The 21,459-nt window shown below is 47.9% G+C and overlaps 1 protein-coding gene across 4 annotated transcripts; it reads right to left on the reverse strand.

Moving 5' to 3' along the window:
- Positions 1 to 5,031: 5,031 nt before the first annotated feature.
- LOC8039314 lies at positions 5,032 to 19,623 on the reverse strand. 4 transcript variants are annotated; one of them, XM_029972985.4, is made up of 4 exons: positions 18,988 to 19,623; positions 13,759 to 13,839; positions 9,333 to 9,526; positions 5,586 to 6,818 (listed from the first exon to the last, which is right to left on the reverse strand). In XM_029972985.4, the coding sequence occupies exons 1-4, from the start codon at positions 19,282 to 19,284 to the stop codon at positions 6,107 to 6,109; spliced, it is 1,284 nt and encodes a 427-aa protein (XP_029828845.2). In that variant the 5' UTR covers positions 19,285 to 19,623; the 3' UTR covers positions 5,586 to 6,106. The 4 variants fall into 4 exon arrangements, with proteins under 4 accessions (XP_029828847.2, XP_029828845.2, XP_040358685.1 ...); XM_040502751.2 differs by having other exon boundaries at positions 13,747 to 13,839; XM_029972987.4 differs by lacking the exon at positions 13,759 to 13,839 and having other exon boundaries at positions 5,032 to 6,818.
- Positions 19,624 to 21,459: the final 1,836 nt, after the last annotated feature.

Here is a 21,459-nt window from a genome sequence, read left to right on the forward strand (position 1 = left end):
CAACCCCCCCCCCCCCCCCCCCCACCAACCTGTACTCCAGTCATGGACACCCCATAAAAACTTTTCTGGATGCGCCACTGGTGAGTTCCTTCTGTTCGTTGAAACGAGAAGATATCATTCCCCGTTCTACCTGCTTATCGTCGGGGCATGGCAAGAAAGGTGGTGAGAAATTTAGCCAATCGTGGACGATGCCACAAATCTGTCGTAAAATCAAAATTCGCTAAATAGTTTTATAAGTAGAAACGTTCTCCTTCGGGATATGACGTACCATCACTCAGCTGAGCTGATAAGCTTCCTCGCCCTTTCGCCCGAGGATCCTTCATTCTTTTCCTCCTGCATCTCTCTCTTTCTAGCGATTCTAGAAGGGGAAGGGGGGGGGGGGGGGGGGGAGCTCCGCTTCCACCGTGCGTGTTCGGACGAGGAGCAGGCCGCGCCTCATTAAAAACTTCAAAGTTTCGCGAGTTTCACTCTTACTCGGAAAAGTTCTGCAGTCGGAAGAAGCCTTCCTTTCCTTTCTAATAATATGGCTGAGGTGTCATATCAGTGACCTAAGCGATTCAAACGAGCCTCTTTCCTCGGCTTCATGATGTTTTCAAGAACGAGAGGTTCCATGTGAAGCCTTATTCAGATAGATTGATCTAGTAATTTTAGGGGAAGTCCTCAAAGGGGAGAAGATTTACTTAAGAATAAATTGACTTCAGCCTGTGGGAACCTCCCCTAAAACTCGTTATATAAAATCATTAGCGACTGACTCATCATAACCACCTTATGACTTATGACTGATCATAAAAACCTCGATCATAACCACCTTGCGGTGGTTATGATCGAGACTGGTGGCAGTTTAATTAACACTCGTTTCTCTGCTCACTGCCAGCTCCTGATTAGATCAGTTGGTAGAGTGCTCCGCTATAGGCAACCTGCAATGCTGTTTGGTTTGGCGCCATCTAGCGACTGAAGCAAGAAATATTGGGTACCCCTGGGAGTGGCGGCTGCATTGTTCAAACGTGAGCTATTACTCTGGTGGCGCCGCTTAGCCTAGTGTCTGAAGCAAGAAATACTGGGTATCCCAGGAAGCCGTGGTCGCGTAACGTGCCAGTAGAGCGGAAGCTACGGCCCTGGCGGGCCAATCGGAACGTGACTGCGCATCACCGGAGCGCGCCTCAACTCCGGAGAAGTATCAGGCTTTTCGCTGCGTCATTCTCCAATGTGTGTGCGTTGCGTCGCGCATTTTGAAGCCTTCGGCACGCAATGTGGGGCTTATCGTTCGCCGTTTGCCAAGTTACTACGAGGCAGGGTATAACCGTGCGCTCTCACCCTGCTGGCGCCGCCTGGCCGTTGCCGGCTGGCTATAGTCGGTGACAGGTCACGAACGAAGTGGAAGCTCCTCCCCCCTCTTTCCACTTCAGCAGAGCGAATGGTGGAGAGGAGCTCGCCTCCTCTCCAGCGTTCACACTACTAAAGTGGGAAGAGGGGAGAGGAGCTTCCACTTCGCCCACTTTCTCCCGCGGCCTTTCTGCCATTATGCCTGATCAACTGTCGTCCGTGCAAGCTATGAATAGGTACCGTTGCCAGCATTCCTCTAAGCACGGCGGGCACTGTGCTGCATGTTTTGTTGTGGCATTTCCCCCACCCCCACCTTGTTTTGTCACTAATCTCGTATGAAGGTACCCAGACTGGTAACGTCGTCGAACAGACGGAGCGTCACGCCATGTGCGAATTAAAGCGTTGCAGTAGCATTGCGCAATAAATAGCCGATAAACAGTGACTGGCTGGCTCCTCGCCTCATTTGTATCAGTGTGTACTGAAGGTGCCACCTGTATAGGCGGGGAAACGTCCACACTTTTGTTGGTGTATTGCTGGTGCTGCAAAGACGACCGCGTCACCCCCCCCCCCCCCCCCAAAAAAAAAAAAAAGAAAAGAAAGAAAGAAAAAGAAAATGACTGCGTTATGGTTTTGCTTAGGCCCTTTCTGCACGTCATCTTCGTGTTCCTTTGACACAAACCGAAGTGACGAGTACGACTTTCGAAAGCGCTAAGCCCAAAATGATTCGTGAATTTGCGATCTACTCTTTGGGTCTTTCATCTGATGCGTGTCGGAGAAGAAAGGTTTGAGGTCGGCTATGATTCGCTGCTGCTGTTTATGAAACATTTTTTTCTTTTCCCCGAAGACGTCCGTCTCTCGGTCGGAACGGTTCATCTGGGTCGCTAAACTCGTCGAGCACAACTTTGATCAAATACTTTACTAGGGGGAATACATTCCACTCTGCTCATTTGCATTAGACCTGGCGTCAGGGCTGGATTCGGCGCCTACAGCGCCGAATCCAGCCCTGACGGAGGGGAGGTCCGCGTCAGTTCACGCGCATGTGCACGTGGATATTCGCGGCGGCCGCGGTGTTGTCGTCTCCGATTCCACCGAAAGCCCCTCCATGTTTCAAAAGTAGGGCAAGATGCGTCGATCCACGAGGCACGTGTATCGTGCATCGTGCAATCCTTGGGAAGATCATGGCGGCACAGCGCAGCAAACTATTTGGCGCAGCTACACTATATAAAAATATGTCTTTAGTGTGATATAAGGTCTCCGACCCTATAGTCAGTGGCTAAGAGTACAGGGCGATTGAAAGGAAGGCTGGGGAAGAGGATGCAGATTGATTGCTGGAGAGGAGAGAAGGAAACATCCCCATCGCTCCAGCATTCCGCCTGCTTCCTTCTTCCCAGCCTTTCCTTCCCTCGCTCAGTGCGGCGCTGTAGCGCCGCACTGAGCTAGATTTTAGACGCCATGTTCTTCCTAGAACTGGCGCCAGGCACGTGTCTTGAGCATTTCCACAACAATGAATTTGGTATGTAGAACAAACATCCCCATCATCATCATTTACCGCCCGATATCCGAGACCTCCCCGACGATAGATGGCTCTCGCCAAGCCCGGAAAACCTGTCCGCGCCCAGGCTATTGTATTTGAGAGGAGTGGAATGTATTCCCCCTAGTAATGTATTCGACTTTGTCCTCGAAGTTTGCGGAACGCGCTAATTGAACTCTCGCGACTCTGACGTCGCGCCGAGCGAGGTGTCAATCATGCGAACGCTCATTTCTTTGAGAGCGGAAGAATGTAGCAAAGTTCATCGGGGCGCGCGTGCAGCGCGCGAGGGGCGCGAGGAGCCCGCTGATTGAAAGGCTTCGCTGATAACGTAGCGCCCGTTTGTCCCTACATCCCTACGCCAAGCTAAAATTAATGCACGCAGATTGTCCCTAGGCGACCTGTTGACGCTCCAAATCCCTCCAAAGTTTGTGCAAAAAAAAAAAAAAAAGTGATTAGAAACCTCGTTTGTTAAAGTTGTCGCTGACGTCAAAGTGACGCTTCCGAACTTTGCGAGAGCCGTGGTTTGAGCTGGAAATCTTCGCTTCGGATCGAGGCGAAGTTAAACTTTGTCAACATGGCGGCGCCGTACGCTGCGGCCCAGCTTATCTTCCGCCACCGTCGGCGTCGCTACCGAGACCACCGGGACGCCTTTCAACTCCCCGACAACGACTTTCGGCGACAGTACCGGCTATCGAAAGCCGTTGTGCGTTTACTCTGCGACAAGCTTCGTTCGGCGCCCGGACTTCGAGGCGGCGGACAATCGCGTCTACCATGACCCTGGAACAATAAGTGCTCCGCGCTCCGGTTCTTCGGAACCGGTAGCTTTCAAGGCATGGTGGCGACTGACGAGAACCTGTCAGTTTCCCATGTGACTGTGAGCCGGGCTGTCAGAGTTCTCGCACTGCCATCGTTTGGTTCTGTGATATCCGACGAAATACTACTAAGCTGGTATACAATTCAAAATGTTGGAAAACAAACAAGAACCGGGCTAATTCATGGGTAGGGTCGAGTCTCCCGGCAACCGGCAGAATTCTTTCCCCGAAATTCTACTGGCGATCGGTGCTCATTGGCGGTCAAATCAGCTCATCGAACGACGTGTCACAGACAGATCGTTTCATCGGCACGCGATGTAATCACATGAAGATTTTCTTCGGTTAGAGGTATATAAACATTAAACATTTTCACACCTTTATACATGTAATTGAGGTGTCCCATAACTAACACCCTGATAGGTGTAGCGATAGACCTTATAAAAAAAAAAAATCTAAACCTCACACCCTTAAAAATGTGATTTTTTAAACACGTTTTTTAAAACGTGTGATAATGCACTACACCTTTTTTATAAAGATGTAGAACTACAATACTCCTTCTCGTAGAGGTGTAATTACCACAGTAAACTTCTTGTTTTGGGGTGTACAGTGACCCGGGACCTAATAAAATGACTGAACAAATAATTACACAAACGAGTCGCCGAAACAGCGCGTCGTTACTTGGCCAGTGTCGAGGCAATTTCGGCCGAAAACCGGCTCCAATATTGGCCGGATGTACGGTTTTGCGCCTCGTCCCGACATTCGGCAGGTATGGGCGTACCGATGTAAATAAACGATTTATGTCTAATACCACTGGCCCCACTAATCTCTCAATAGGCTGGATGGCGCCTGTATTGCTGGGGTCGAGCGGCACCACCGGCAGTCATCTCTTGACACGAGCTAATGCATGCTACAGGAGAAACGGGAAAACTCAATTTTATTACGTTATTAGGTTGTTCTCGACCACGAAACTTCTATCGTGTTTTCCGCAAATAACAGTTAATATTGTGGGCAAGAATATTAAACGTGTTAAAATACCAATATTTTTTTAAAGAAATGTTGTGTGGTTGAGAGTCAAGGGTGACTTTGTTGGGCGTTAACAAGGGTTACCGAGAGTTATTGGGGTCATTCGTGATCTCGGAGTCATCAGAGCTCAGCAAACGATAAGTTAGAAGGCCTTTACTGGGGACATTCGCATCGTTTTAACCGCTTTTACATAGTACTTCTGGTGAAAGCTTTTTCTATGAACTGCTGTGAGGGCTTCCGTGACAAACTGAAACCCGGAGCGTGCCGTTCAGTCGCTGAACGTGTCATTTATTTAGCAACCGAAGCAAGCGACGTCGGTAAAGTCCGTGGTGCTGCGGCCGATTTTTTTTTGTTTTTTATCGATGTTCGAACGCTTGACGAATGTCTATTTGATCTCCAAGCATGCGATAGAATGATCGCAGCACGTCATAAAATGCTCGCCCTCGAGCACCGCGTACAAGCTTCCTACTTTTGCGTGTTTCTCTCTTATAGTTGTGTGTATTGCCTGTTGTCAAGCAATGGCCGCCGGTGATGCCAGTGACGGGCTCCCGATCCGCGATCCAGACTTGTACTGTGAGTGTTCTAATGCGTTGCACCCGCGGAGTGCTGCACGGAGAACCGGCCCCGAACGAACTTGCCGAATGCATCGAGCGCAGACTGATGCTGTCGCCGTAGATGTTGTAGAAAAGTACCGACCTCAAACCGAAACTAGCGCATTTTTGTTCGACGTGATGGTTGGGAATGCGAGAGTGCAGTCGTTGCCATCGTTTACCTATAAGCGTTGGTTGCTGCAACGTGCAACTTATATTTGCGATGACTTCCAATTAAGCAGCTCGGCTGTCAGAGATATCTACAGACGGCGTAAGTTTCCGAAACCAGCTGACTACAAAACAGCATACGCTTCAGAAAAATTGACGTTTTATTTCCCTGGTGAGGGCGTTGAGAACGAAAGCTTTCTCAAACAAAATACGACGGGGCAAGATAGCTGTCGTTCAAATATCACTTTGCTCAAGCCTCGGGTCGGAGGCATGCGGTTTAGAAAAGCTAGTTTTAGCGAACGCCGTTTTACCGACCCCGGTTTATCGAATGCCTTCATGGAGAACCCAGTTTAGAGAAAATGGCGATGAGCCACGTTTTAGCGAATTCGGCCGCCGCGAAGCGGCGTGTACGGGTAAACCAGGTGAGGGCAACCACTAGGGGCGCCCCTATGGGCGCTTGAGTATTTGGATTTTTATCTTTATTATTTAGAACGTAATGGAGGCCCTTATCTGAGACCCAAAAATGCAAAATAACAAACAGGAAAGCCTAAATCAAGAAAGACATTCAAACCACCATTGTGCATAAACAAAACAAGAACTCCGTGCTTAAAGCAGGGTGAACGTGAACAATTGTACGTATCTAGCACAGTAGAACTATACTAGCGACTACTAGGACCACCCGACGTTGAATGTCTGCCGGGCTCGTCGCCGACTTTGCCAGAAGCTGAAAGTTTCCTGCGTAAAATCTCCGTTCGCAACGCTTCGCTCCTCTGTTTCTGCACCAGCAAGTCGGTCTCGGCCTCCAGCAGACGACGCATCTGCAGAAGTACGTCGACCCTCAGCTCTTTCTCGCGCGGGTCCTGACTTCCCGCCACCAAGCTCAGTACGTCGTTTAGACGACTCGAGCTCGAACCCAGCGCTGCTCCCGAGCCGCTCGGAACGTCCGAACGATTGGCAAGACTCTTGTACGAAGCGATGCACAGCAGACGACTACCGGGCTCGTTGTCATCTGCTTCCTGGTCGGAAGACTCCATGTCGTCTGCTTCGTTCTCAACGTTGCGAGGCTGCTCCTCGAAATCGGCTGTCACGGAGTTATCGGGCGTAATCACACGACTCTGCATGACGTTAGCATCATCCGTATGCACCATCGCTTCTTCGTTGATCTCGACTTGGACGATCGGCGATGCGGGTTCAGACTTGATGGCGATCCGATTCGTGGTGTCGGCACCGTTGCCAGACGAGGTGGAGGAAATCTCGGTGCCGCTCGGAAAGAAGGCGTGGGAAGGATTTTGTTGGATCCTAGCAGCCATCTCGTGAATGAAGTGGTCGGTTTCCCGGTCCAGACGGGCCGCCTCTTCGATGCTCTTCACCCTGGAGCGAAATATTAAAAGAAACGTTAGCGAGGTTTATCGAAGGACCGTGATGCGGTGCTTGGAACAAGCCTCCGACTGGTGCGTTTACCACATGGAAGACAAAGCCTTTCCCCACAAACGTCATCTCTAATGGATCCAAGCAGCTGCGGCGGCGTTAAGACGGACCCGCCTGCCGCCTTGCGGAGACTATATGGTCGAGCTTCAGAGTGTGCCGCAGGTCGGGGATCCACTAAAGGATGACGCCGTACGCGGGTCTTGTCTTAGAGGTGCCATTGAACCAATGGTTTACCGCGTCCTAAAAGGCTTCTTTGACGACATTTGCTGCCACTTCGGGACTTTCGATGAATGGGCGGGATAGGACGCTAAACGCATCAGTCGAAGACGTATCCCAGGCATGCACCCTATAGTGATACGGCGTAGATATGCCAGCACGAATAAGAGTGAAAGCAAGCTGGACAGGAACGCGGTAGGGAGCCCGCCGGTAGCGCCGGCAGCGGCCATTGCTTAGCACCAAGCGATCCGTGCAAGTCTATGGGGGGAACGAAGAAAAATAGGGACAGCTTACACGAGAGGCGGGATTGCAAATATTGCGTTACGTCTTGCGGCCAGTATTTCGACTATTTCTCGACCAAAATCAGTATCCGGGAAGCTAATGAGTGTCCACTAAAAAATGAAAAGTATACGAGAAGCCCGCTTGCTCTCGTTGCGAAAAAAAAAAGTATTTTTATCGACTAAACTCCTTAGTTTGTTCCTGAAGCCACCGCAGTCAGACTGCTCATACAAAAGCTGCAGAGAGGGTGAAAAAATTATGTTCGGACACGCCCGGAGCATGTTCCAAGCATCTTGGCTTCGTACACTCTAAGACACAGGGTGTGTACTACCTACACCCTTTGTCCCAAAACCCGCAAACTACATTTCGACGTTCAGTCCACTGGCGTTGAACTGACGATACCCACATTTACGAGCGGTTTGATAACAACGTGATATACCTTACTAAATAACTCATGTACGCATCAGACTACAAAAACGCTGAGGTATCGCAGCAGGGCCAACAAAACCTTGAGTGCTTTCCTGTAGTCTTGATTACGCACATTATCTATTTTAATAAGTTGTATCACTGGACTATCAAGCCGATCGTGAAATTCGGTGTCGTCGGTTCGACGACGGTGGACTGAACGTCGAATTGTATTTTTTAGGGTGTTATACACGAAACAAGGGGTGTAAGTACTACACCCCCTATTTCTGAGAGTGTACACAAGCACGCTCCGTACATGTCTGCAAACATTTTTAGTGTGGCCAATGTGACAGGTCGGTCATACAAGGAAGAAACGCGCTGAAGATTGTCATTAGGCTGTCTTTTGTATGACGTTTTAGCAGTTTGACCGTGGCCTCGCTCTAGTTTGGAGCAAAACCTTGCAGCAAAAGCACTCGACAACAGCGTTTGAAATGACGAGGATGGGTCCGGTTTCATTTCTCCACCTGTGGCAACACGATAAATAAATTAATCGTAGATCTTCCTATTTTTAACCTCGGAAGACATTAAGGTGGGAAAACCAGTCGAACCATCGTGACTAAATATCGAGCCTTCCTATTTCCAGACGCTGAAGCAGATATGTTCATTGCAGAAAACTTTGCGGCTTATTATCACCAGTAATTGTGTGTATGTTTATAAAGGGGGAAGTTGGGCAGCCCCCTGAACCATTGGCTGCGCCGCCTTCTTGCGCCCTTTTTTTCTTAGAGCGTGTATTCCAATAAATGTTAGTTGGGAGTGCGCCCTGTATCGCTCACTTTCTTGTTTTTGCGTGTTTTTCGACGCCTTATTACGTGACCTGCCAACGGATCGCCCAGCTGCTGACCGTAGCTGATTTGAAACCGGACACGACACCCAGACCGCGTTAAGACCCTCGTCTCATCGAAGTCAAAAGCGTCGCACATTTTTAGGGGACACGTTTTATATTAAGCCGCCGCCACACTGCATCATTCAAAAGACACTTTGCCGACACTGTCCTAGTTTCTTCCTTGTATGTTGGGCATACACTTTACTCTCTGCAGACGTGTTCGGAGCATTCATGTGCATGAAGCAAACGTGCCTTCGGACATTAATTCTCCCATCATGTGTGCAGCGACCAGCGTATCTTTTCTAGGATGGATGAGCAGTGTAAAGAATATGCCTTCGAAATATGCGGGTGAATGGACCGTGCGATCGAGTGAGAGAAAGGCTCCAGGGTCGCCGAGTGACAAAACCTTTTAACCGCAGTCCACTGCTCGTAAATCGCAAAAAAGGCAGAGGCTGCATGCGGACACGATGGCAGAATGATCTTCGAGCACGCATCAAGCACCTTCAAAACATCTCTGTTTCCTTCAAAACATCTCTGTTTCGTACATGTGGAACCATCGAGCGTATCTGCAGGATGTTTTTGTGTCGCCAATGTTGCGGGACACGAGGAGTAAACACATATTGTTTGTGTTACCGCGGCGAACAGACACGAAGGAAGACGGAAGCGCTTCTCACTGGGCGCAGTCTGCAGCCGCGCCGTCGCCGGCGGTGAGGTGGGCGTCGTGGACGTGCAGCGAGGGACCCGCCACGATGACGCCATCTTTTGTCCGGCAGCGGCCCGGGCAGCGGACGAACTCGCAGCGCCAGAACTGCACTCCTTCTACCACGTTCTCCAGGATGTACCTGTACTCGCCGATCTCCACGCTGGGCTGCACAAAACGGGATTTACGAGGACGCTAATGGGGTTTTTGAGACCATCTATTCATGGTCACAACTCAATCTACGGTCTCTAATCATTCTAGATAACCCACATATTATATTGTCCGATTTCCCTATTAGAAAAAGATCGCAACGCTCCCGTTTCTCTGCGATTCGGCGCAGGAGCAAGAAGGCGGCACAGTCAATCGCGGTATGTGGTCGGCCCCCTTTACGCGACAGAAGCTTACCTAGCGATCCAGCAGTGGGAGCGAAAAGCCTTTTCATTTCAATTGTAATTTTTATTTTTGCTTTAATATTTAAAAAAAAAAAAGAACAGCATGCGGATATTCTTATATGTCTTGACTCTATGATCAGTAAATATTACTTAAAGGGGCCCTGCAATCATATTTAAACGTCAACCTTTTTTGCGGTTTCCACGTCCCTCGGGGTTCGGGCAAGCCAGCGGGCACGGAGAGGGTAACTAAATATCAATGCGTCATATTTTAACCGGACGACGCGGAAACCTCCTCCACCTACGGGTGCGACCCGCGTTGCAGAAAGCGCGCGATATGAGACGTCTTTGGTCCTGAGCTTACGATAGGTCAGATCCGCTTAAAGCTTCTTTTTTGTCGAAATGCAATATATAGGTGTGGCGAACCGTTTCAATTATTTATAAAAGTAGTTTTTGTTCACTATTTTGGATCAGAAAAGAAACAAATGCAGCTTAGAAAGTACGGAAACAAGAAATGACCCGTCGACATACCCGCCACCAAGCAGTGGAAAAGGCGGCGCGTACTAGAAAGGTCACCTTAGGTGTAGTGGGATCAGACACCGACGAACGGCGAGCGTAACAAGGTCCCGGATGTACGCGACGGCGCTGCGGTCGTACGGACAGGAGGATCCGACCGGTCAGACAAAGCTGGTCGCCTTCTGCGAGCAGCTTTGGCTTGCGGTTTGGCCTTTTGGCGGTATGGAAGAGCGAAGTGGCTCCCGTTCTGAACTGATCTTTACCCCGTGTTTGCTGTTGTTTGTGGCCAATGAAATGTCATGACGTATTAGTGTTTAATCACGCAGCAAATGCAATGTCAGCCGCCCTGGCTGCCCGCTTCATACAGCCTACCAGAACATGCTTTAGTGGCGCCCTCCCGAGCCGTCGACACGGAGTGCGGCAGCCGTGACCGCTCACTGAGCTGACTACCCCCCCCCCCCTCCCCCCCCAGTCAGTCACACGTTTTTATTGAGTAACGTTCACGGCCACTCAAGCAACCAAGGACGTCATGAAGGTGGTTATTTTTTGCTTGTTTTTGTAACTTTAATTTGCCTATAACTTTTAAAATGCAGCGAAATTTCAGAAAAGAAAAGTTTCATTAAGTTACTACGTTCAGTGCGCTCAGGTTCGGTGCAAATTAAAAATTAGTAAAAAAAAGTCCTTGCAGGGCCCCTTTAACAAGTGAAACATTAAACAAAACTACAATACCTGAAATTCACACGATGTCTCGTTTTGCCCCGCCCTGTGGGGCAAAATGAGACAACGTAGTGCACGGTACAATGAGACACACTTAGAAAACCTGATATGTGTTCGGGTTTTCGCAATAAAAACACTTGAAACACACTGTGTCAGCTCCAACACGCTCTTCGTGAGCCTACTCCTTGCATTCCAGGCACTCCTCGATCCATACTGAATGCGGGGCTGCTCGACCCCAGAGGTCTTCGCATACCAGGCACTGCCAACCTCTTGCGGTGTGCATCGCACAATCCGCAGGACGCTTAGCTACTGTAATAATCTTTCTCTTTAGTTTCACCTTTTTTTTTTTTTTTTTTTTTTTTTGGGGGGGGGGGGGGGGGGTTAGTTAAACGCCGGTTTTTACAATCCTTGGTTTCTTTTGCCAACAACAACTTCGCTTATTAGGTAGATGACGGTAGAACAGTGCTGTTCTCCGACCTGCTTGTTCCCTTTTTCTATCCTACGTTTGGTAGAGAGGAAATATTTTTGAAACTTGAAACGTCGGAAAGAACACGCCTTCGGTAGCCTAGACTTTTTTTTTTTTTTTTTTTTGTGGTAGAGCTGCTGTCTTTTACATTCCCCGATCCGTTTGGTTTGCATATGAAGCGCATCCTTTGGTACACCAAGAAGTGTGGCAGCAGTGCGAAGGCGTGACGCTGCTGCTTGACACTTTCGAGAGCTGACCACATAAACACGTCAACTATGAGACGATATGGTAGACAGAAAAGAACATGGCGTACTTGTGAAAGCGCAGACTGTTTATTCTTTCGTTTCTTCTCCTTCCTCCTTTATACCCTTGTTTTGAAGGATGAAGATTGCCTGATAATTCTCGGAGTTGAAAATTAATGTCATTGCGGGCAATGGTAGACACAGGTGTTTGGAGAGACGGAGGAATGCTGGAGTTTTAGATAACGCGTACGACGTTTTTAGAGAAACGCTGAATTGTTCATTTTTCGTAATACGGGCACGTAATGTTTCTTACGGGCAGTCAATTGATTCGAACAGCTACATCGCCAGTAATATAAAAAAATATAAAATAAAATAAAAATAAAACAGAAAACAAAAAGAAATAAATAAAAAAGGACAAGATAAATAAAAAGAAAAAGAGAGATAAGTACACCCCCCCTTTTTTTTCCAAAGAACAACAACAACAACAACAACAAAAGACAGCAAAAACATTTTCATGTGACAGTGCTAATATCATAAATAGAATTTACACCAGCCACCCTGCACCCTCACCATTGCTTCAAAGCATTTCGTTTTGCACAATGCTAAACAGAATGACAGACTATTTTGATCCACGCCTGTTTTGGAAGAATGAGTTTCATAATAATCTCTCTGTTGCGATAGGTATTGTGTTATGTAGCTGTTTTTTTTTTTTCTTTTTTTTTTTGTATGTTTTTGTAACACTTGCTAGGGCTGCGCACTAATTAAGAAATAAGCGACTAATTGATCAGCTCATCTCTCTAATCTGGGGGTGATAGAATTGCGTTTAGAAAATTATGTGAGCCTTTCGGAAGTTGGGTCTTTTTGAAAGTATAAATAAAACATTTTTACTTTGGGAAACACAATTGCTGGGACTGGTATGACCTTTACTAGGAACAGTACGCCATGGACTTTGCCGCGTGCTCTAAACAGAACTCTGGAGACGGTAGAAAGGAACATATGCACGTCTTTACTAACGCCAACTTGCCAGCAACTTCTACTGCAATCTAAAAACGGTGTGTTTTTATTGAGTAACGTATTTGTAGCGTATCTTCCTGACTAAGGACTAAGGACCGGCATACAGTTCGCAGGGTAAAAGTTTGGCTGAAGTGGTTTTCGTCAAATAGTTCGGGCTAATGAACTGCACTGAATCACTTCATCCTGTTGAAAATGTCACTTCTCACGCTGAAAACGTCACTGCGTAGAACACCAGCTCACCGCGCTCACTGTGCTTCCCAAGCCTTTCCCTGTGGCCCGTACGCTCTCGCCGCCGCCATGTCAAGTGTCTGCCGTCCGCAATCCCAGACAGCTCTCCCCCGTCTTCCCCGCTGTGTTCTCGGGCCGTGCCCGCCCGCCGCTTACTTCGCTTTGTGTGAGAGACCGCCTCTAGCCCTCTGAACATGTAACCGCCTAAGCTTTTCAATAAAGTCCCTAATTATTACCTCTACTCCCAGCCCTGCCATGCCTCACATTTGGCGCCGTCGACCTCAAGAACTTTAAACTAGCTTTCGAGTCTTTCCAAAAGTCTTTCTCGCCCTTCGAAACTTTGGCGACTCGCCCACTCGCCTCAACCAGCCAATTCCCTCTTCGCCTCTTCTCCCATCCGCCATGCCGCTCATCAACTGGGAGGAAGCCACTGCCGCAGAACTCTCCGACTTCACGGCGGATCTCATCTGTGAAGATCTCGGTCGACGCCAATTGGACAATACTGGCAACAAAGATGAAATTATTCAGCGTCTTCTAAACGACATCGCCGAAACAAAGCCACTACCCGAAGCCAACGCCCATGGAGTTGTTCCGTCCGACTCCACTTCAGCGGGGCAGCCAGGCACATCAATCATGCCTACCTTTACAGCCGATCCCGTCCAAATATGCAGTTGTTAACTACCTACAACAGTTCCTCCACATCCCGACAAGACCCGTGAACGTAACAACCCTTCCGGATTTGTCTTCTATGATCTCCACGTTCAGCGGAAACGGAGGAATTTCCGCTCGCCGATGGCTGGAAGACTTCGAGCGCACCCAACAACTTGCCTCGTGGTAGCCCTCAACCCTGCTAGCCATCGCGCTGGGAAAACTCCGAGGACCAGCCGCCGATGGGAAAGTCACAACCACCTGCGAGAAGATGGCACCCCGTTTTAAAGGACCCTACCAGATTCTGGACCTGAAGACGCCGACAACCTATCTTCTACAGCGACGACGGCGTGTCGCGTATACGGCAACCGACACGAAAGTCACCCACGCAAGCCAGATCAAGCCGTTTCATCACCCATACGTTGACGAAACCCTGCTCGAGCCCTCAGAAGAATCTCCGCCCGACAGCCGAGACGTACTCCTCAAACCGGACAGTCAAAGGGTTTCCCCCGCGCAACCCAAGGATACGCAAAATGACTCCCACCTAACAAACCCCGACTCCATTGACCCATGCAGTCGCGGAAGATCAAACGCCTCTAGCGCGCTCAGAGCGTGCTCGAAGGCCTTCTTCCTGGCTTCTAGACTTTTTGAGTGACTAATGATCTCCCAAGTGGACTTGGACAGCTTTGGGAGGGGTGGGATTCTTGGCACGGCCCTTCGGCGTGCCAAGAAAGCTTTGAACACGCCGCCAGACCGGCGAAACTTGCTTTCGACGAGTTGTGCCTTTTTCCTGCGACACTGCGCTTTCGTAAAATTTTCCACGTGTTCACAACGGCAAGTCTCAACGGTACACAGAGTCTTAAAAAACTTCTTCGGCGAATGACGACGAACGAGTAGAAAACGTGTTTACAGCACGCTGGAAAACCGCAGCAAAACGCTGGCAAAACCGCAAATCGTATCCCAGCAAGGTTGCGTCCGGTGGCTTCATTTGCGGGAGCGGGAAGCGCGATCCAGCAATTGTCATTGAGATCAGTGGGCGGAGCTAACATGCGCGCATCAGTGTTGCGGAATGGGCACCCCCATTCCATTCCAATTCCATCCCGGGGATTTAGAGTTTTCGATAACTAAATTCCTTTCAACTTCTAGGAATGGGGATTCCCACTCCTAGAATGGCTGAATCGTTCCATTCCATTCCTCTAATTGCTAAACGTAAAAATTGGCATTTGACACTGCAGCTACATTGTGTTGCCGGCGTAAGCAGCATAAAGCTGTTATTATAAAAGGCATAGACAATTGCAAAAAAAAAATGCTAAATGATTAAAAAAAGCACTGACTTTACACAGCGCAGCGCTGGTGGCACAAAGTGTCTGTTTATATTTTAGCGTAAAAACTGAGAAAGCCCCTTGATATGTCAATGCTTGTTTAAGACATCGGTCCCGCGACCACGTGGCTCGCAACAAACAGCAAAACTTAAATCCACTCATTTCCTTTTTTTTTTTTTTTTATTGCAAACTTTTGCATTTGACTTTTAGGACATACGCGGCCAGGCGTGTTTGCTTGATAAGACCATAAAAATATCCAGTTTGTGCGTGGCGCTGAAATAAGCTATATTACTGTATTCTTCAAATACCTGCATAGCAACACGGCTAGTGTACGCTGCTGGAAGCGAGTCCATACGCAGCGGCAAGAACACATCCTCTGACAAAATGCAACCTCTACGGCGCAGCTTGAGGGACCGATAGACCATGGCACGAAACCTGTTTTAAAACGCATAAGTTCACGCATGCTTTACGAATCTCGATATTTCTTGTCATATTCAATTCAATTCTTTATGTGTTTCCAGGCGATCAATAGAACGTCTGCTGGGCTCAAATATACATTTGCTCATTGTGGTTCGTTCATTATACGGACGTTATCGGTTCATTACCTGTCATTTGTTGATCATCTCGCTCAATATTCGGACATGACCCAATACAAAGCAATTACTCTCATGCAAAGTTACAAAGGACTATATGCTAAACTCACTAATACAAATTGCTTGAATCCTTCTCGTTCGACAACACAAAACGGCTCCATGTCAATGCATATAATTTTGAATAGGGCTTCATCAAGTGCAGCTTTTCGATGAGCCGGAACAAGGCTGCACCCAGCGATGAAGGCGAAAGTTATTTTTGGCTGGTTCGCCTGGCCTTTTCCACCCTTCGCGTACTCATTCTCGTGTTTCCTCTTCAGATGGCGAATAAAGTTCGATGATACGCCGACTACACCGTGTATAGTTTCGATGCACAACTTGCAGCGTGCAGCTGTTTATTTTCTTCGCGACTAATGTAGAAAAATGTCTTCCCCAATGCCAATACTAGATCTGTATTTATCTCGTCTTCTCGTCCGAATTGTGATTTTCCTCTTCGCGCTGATCGAGCGGCGGGTTCAGGCAATAGACGGTACCAACCGATTCATTCTTCTGCCTGGGGGCCTGGTTGTTCGCGTTGTGGCGACGGGTCGCGCAGTCGGAGTCGACAAAGTAACGGGGTAATATCGCACCGCTCGAATTGACATTCCCCGTCTCTCCCCAACGCCACCGTCCAACTGATTTCTCACCGCCTCAAACAGCTAGGGTCCAGGACAAGGAGCACGAATGCAGACCGGACAGCCGAGACGCGCGGAAGCCAAAACCTCAGCTAGCACCCAGCTGTCCTTCTCAGTGGCCCTCACAGCAACGGTCGCGCCTCGTCTGGCGCGGAACTGTCTTTCTGCAAATCTAGTCAGTTCGGTCACGCGACAAGAGCGGTGACGACAATCTACTTCACCTTACGATGGACCGCAACAGACAGCACGAGATCCATCGAAACCAATTCAGTGCTTTCTCAGTATCGCGTGACCCTGGGGCGAAGCAACGGGCTTTGCGTGTAGTCCAGCTCACGGTGCTGGATTGTCTGGGGTGACTCGTATATACGTCCGCAGCGGTCCATTGCAAGGCGAAATAAAGTATGCAAAGACTAAAGTCAAAGGAAATGAGCGGCAATCCGCTAGCTTGTTTGTAACCCTAACCCACTTGAATGTTCAACATATAACACAGAAAACAAGCGTCGGAACAGAGACCAAGCCAAAGGCGGACTTGCACGTAAAAATGCAATATAAAAAACAAGCGTCGGAGCAAAGCGCAAAAGGAGAAGAGAGAAGATCTCGCTTTGTTTTAATGCCGACGCAAAGCCACGTTTCGCACTTCTAAGGAGTGCGCGCGAATGAACGTGGAAGGCAGCAGGGTTGGCTGACTGATAGGTTCCTCGAGCTATAAGAAAACAATAACTGATCACCTTTCGGCGGCGCGCGAGTCAACGAGTTATCAGAGCTCTGCGAGTTATCAGCCGCCCCCGCTCACAGAGATCTCAGTCTGTGCGCGCGTGCATTCTCCATGCTTGGTGCTCGGTTTCTTGTTTCGATCTCTCTCGTGTAACGCCAGTGAAGCCCGTCGCCTGCGCGTCCGTGAAAGGCACCACCGCCCCCCCCCCCCCCCCCCCCTTTTTCTGTTCTTTGCTTGGACGCTTCTTTTATTGTATTTTTTAGTGTTTTTTTTTTTTTGCGTATCAGTTTTTTGTTGATTTTATTTCTGAGCAACTGACTCGCTGACTGGCTCAATTTATCTATCCGTAAACCCTAAAACAAGAACAAAAAAAGAAAAAAAGAACCGAGCCCATTTCATTCCCATTCCATTCCGGGAGAAAGGCATCCGATTCCATACTCCTTCCATTCCCCTCAACGTTGCGGCCATTCCATTCTTATTCCATTCCGGTCGCGAAAATGCGGAATGATCTCGGAATCATTCCAACTCCGGAGTGGCAACTCCGCAACACTGGCGCGCATGGGAGAAAAGATTTAATGAAATAACTGCTCTTATTTCAAAACGTTACCATACTGCTCTAGATTTTACTCTCTGGGTAAATATTTTAAAACACCTATGGTTATTTTAGTCAAATATACAGTTGTAACGAGTAGGCATAGTTTCGGTTTGCTTCAACTCCCGCGGTGCCAATTTAGAGGGCGGCGGAGAAAAGCTCACCGGAGAAAAGCTCACCGCAAAACTGGCAGATGCGGAGAAAAGCTCACCGGCCTTAGAGCGAATGCGGAGAAAAGCTCACCAGCTTTTTTAACTTAGCGGATTCTGCGTCAAACGTGCCAATTTAACACAATTCGCATTCGTCACTTCATTAAAAATATGTCATCTTTTTTGTAATATTCTTGAAGTTCATTGGGCATATATACTAATTCTTCGGGAATTAGTAATCGCCCATTATGTTTATTAATGAAACCGCAAGTATAAAAACAGAACATCGTAGACCGGTAAAAAACAACAATTTATTGACAGCTGACGGCTACTGTTTTATTTCTGTTAATTTCACTAAGAAACCTTTAGATGCGAGAACAACTCCATCCTGTCGTGTTTGTTGTCTTCACTCCGTCGTCGTCATCCGAGTGGTTTTCATCGTGTATAACGTTTACCAACTCGCCCTATTCGCTACCTTACAGAAGACTACTTCTTATATAGGTCACGAGTAACAACGGTGCCAGTGTGCAGCTCTGAAGGTCATGGGTGGCTCACCGTAGAAGGGCACATCACAAAAAGGCAACGTGTCGAAACACCACCACGAACGGCTAGAAAACGTACGTGCATCTCTATGGAAGAAAAAAGCCTCGATATCCTACTGACTGTTTTATCCTCTTTTCAAAAGTTAGCAAAAGCTTCAAAGAGAATTTCAGGCGCAGCGTTGTTGCTCATGCACGTTCGGATTTTCGGCATTTACAGTTTTGATTTTGAGGTTTTAGGGAGACACTATTAAGTTTTCGAACCTGTTCCTGTTCGTCAAGTTCATAAAGTTTTCAGTTAGGCGTTCGTTGCTTAGAGAGTAAACCACAGGAAACACTCTCGCGCTATTATTATTTTGGGAACAATATGCCCAATAAGCTTAACAAATATTACAAAAAAGGACATATTCTTTTTTTACAAAGCTGATGAATTTTAATGATCATAAATTAATATATGTTACGCATGATCCAACAGCCTCCATATAAAAAGAAAAAAAATCGGTGAGCTTTTCTCCGCATACGCTCAACGGCCGGTGAGCTTTTCTCCGCATCCGGCGGTTTCGCAGTGAGCTTTTCTCCGGTGAGCCTATCTCCGGTCAGCTTTTCTCCGGTGAGCTTTTCTCCGGGATTCCAATTTAGAAACTATGCACTCCTGCGAAAACGGGACATGATTCTTTATTGGGACAAAAAGACGGGACAATAGTGACATAAAAATACAATAGTAAAAAGTTAATAGTAAATATGAAAAGAAAAAGGATATAATAAAAGTAAAATACAAGGCTACAATGGAAATAACTGTGTTAATAATAATAAAAGTAGAGTGGTCACCTGCTGTTTGTAAGAGGCGAGGCCCTTGCGAGTGGCCCGCTCTCTGGTCACGCTCTTGTGGGGTTCCTCGTCGTGCTGTCGAAACCGGTACACCATGTGACGGCCGTCGTACACGTCGGTCGTCAGGCGAGCCTTGCAGGTGCGCACGTCGCACCGCCACCGGTACCGGTCCCCGTTGTGTTGCTCGAGCGTGAAGGTCCGTCCGCCGTACACCGCCTTCTCCTTGCCGCGCCGCGACGGCACCAGCCGCACGGCGTCCTCGATCGAAGCCGTCGGCGCTGCCGCGACGCTCGCCATTGCTCCCTCGTCGAACACGCTGACGACCAACTGCCGCCTGCGGAACACTCGGCGGCTGCCCTTGCGGATGTTCTCCACCAAAAGGAGACCAACAGCGGAACGAGCGAGTAGAAGAACCAGCAAGTTCGGAGATATGCGTCTCCGTGGAAGTCCTTTTCAGGGCGCGGAGCGGATTCGACGATTTGGCCGACGGGGAGTACCGGGGGGAACAGAGCGGCGGCGGCGGTGCGTGGTTGACAGTCCGGCGTGCAGAGGGAGCTCATCGACCAAGCGGCTTCGACGAAAGGAGGAAGCGGAGAGGGTCGCACAGCGGTGCGGCGGAGGAGAGGTTCGACGAAATGCGGCGTGACGGCCGAGGGCGCTGCGGCTGCTCTCTGCGCGCGGCCGCGGCGTCTGCTTCGGCCAAGGCGTTGGCTCGTGGCTCTCTTTTTGAATCGAACATCGACACTGATATTTTTGTCGTATTCCGGAGGCCATTATTGCGGGTGGCGGAGAAGAGCTCACCGGAGAAAAGCTCACCGCAAAACCGGCAGATGCGGAGAAAAGCTCACCGGCCTTCGAGCCAATACGGAGAAAAGCTCACAGATTTTTTTTTTCTTAGCTTAGTGGATTGTGCGTCACACGTGGCAATTTAACACAACTAGAATTCGTCACTTCAATAAAATAATTCTCCTCTTTTCTGTAATATTCTTGAAGTTCATTGGGCATATTTACTAATTCCTCAGAAATTAGTAATAATCCATTCTGTATATTAGTGGCGCCGCGAGTATAAAATCGGAACATCGGACACCCGTGAAAAAGACAACAATTTACAGCTTGACAGTGCGCCGTCGGTAGCTCAATCAAAAAAATAGATTTTTTTTTTTTTTTGCGTGCTAATATGAATAGCGGTGTGTGGACCGTTTCAGCTCCCAAGATTGTTTAGTGTCCGATAGGGAAGTAGCTGTTTGTTGATGTAATCAGTGTCGGCTAAGCTGTTTTCTTTTTATTTTTTTAATTAATAAAAAAATTCGTTGCAAGAACAGCGTTGTCCTGTTGTCTTTGTTGTCTTCACCCCGTCTTCATCGTTTGAGCGGTTTTCATCGTGTATAACGTTTACCTACTCACTGGTTAACAACGGTGACAGTGTGCAGCTCTGAAGGTCATGGGTAGCTACTATCACACAAAGGCAACGTGTGGAAACACCAGCACGAACGGCCAGAAAACGTGCATGTCCGTGGATGAAAAAAACCGCGATATCCTACTGACTGTTTTATCCTGTTTTCAAAGGTTCACAAAAGCTTCAAAGAGAATTTCAGGCATCGCGTTGTTGCGCATGAACTTTCGGATCTCCGGCATTTACAGTTTTGCTTTTTAGATTTTAGGCAGACATCATAAAGCTTTACTTTTTCGTGTTCTTTAAGTTCATAAAGTTTTCAGTTAGGCTTTCGCTGCCTAAAGAGTATACCACAAAAAAAACTCGCCCGCAGTTATTAATTTGCGAGGAATATACCCAATAAGCTTAATCAATGTTACAATAAAGGACATTTTCTTTTTTACAAAGCTGACTAATTTTAATGATAATAAATGTATATATGTTACGCGTAATCCAACAGCCTCCATTAAAAAAAAAAAAAAAAAAATGGTGAGCATTTTTTCGCATTTGGCGGTTTTGCGCTAAGCTTTTCTCCGGTGAGCTTTTCTCCGGGATTCCATTACCGCGGACCACTTGTAGCAATGACAGACATGGAAACTAAAATTCCGCAATTCGCGAAATACGACAGCGAATAGGGAAGCAACAGCATCGGAACAGCTTCCGCAGTATTCAATCGAGGCTGTTAAACTGTGGAAACACGTGTTGCTAAGTGTGCAGCACTTCTTTTCTTTTTTCTTTTTTTTCCTTTTTTTTTTGTGATTTATTATAAGTTTATAACTGTAGAGCGTACAAGCACCAGCGTATCGTCTTGAAAACGCCTTCATGAGTTCACGTGCGCAGGAGGCTTGTAGCTTCTCCTTCGCTCGCAATCAGTGTTTAGCGAAGTCTCCAAAAATGGCCAGCCACGACGGATGGCAGGCATTGCAAAATGCCTGCTATCCGTCCGTTTAGTAATTAACTAAATAATTAAATTTACTAAGGAACTTACTAATTTGTGAAAATGAACAAAAGGTTCCAATTACAAACTTCCTGAGCGTAAA

Source organism: Ixodes scapularis, unplaced genomic scaffold (genome assembly GCF_016920785.2).
Source record: "Ixodes scapularis isolate PalLabHiFi unplaced genomic scaffold, ASM1692078v2 ptg000020l_1___fragment_2___debris__unscaffolded, whole genome shotgun sequence".
Classification (NCBI taxonomy): Eukaryota; Metazoa; Arthropoda; class Arachnida; order Ixodida; family Ixodidae; genus Ixodes; species Ixodes scapularis.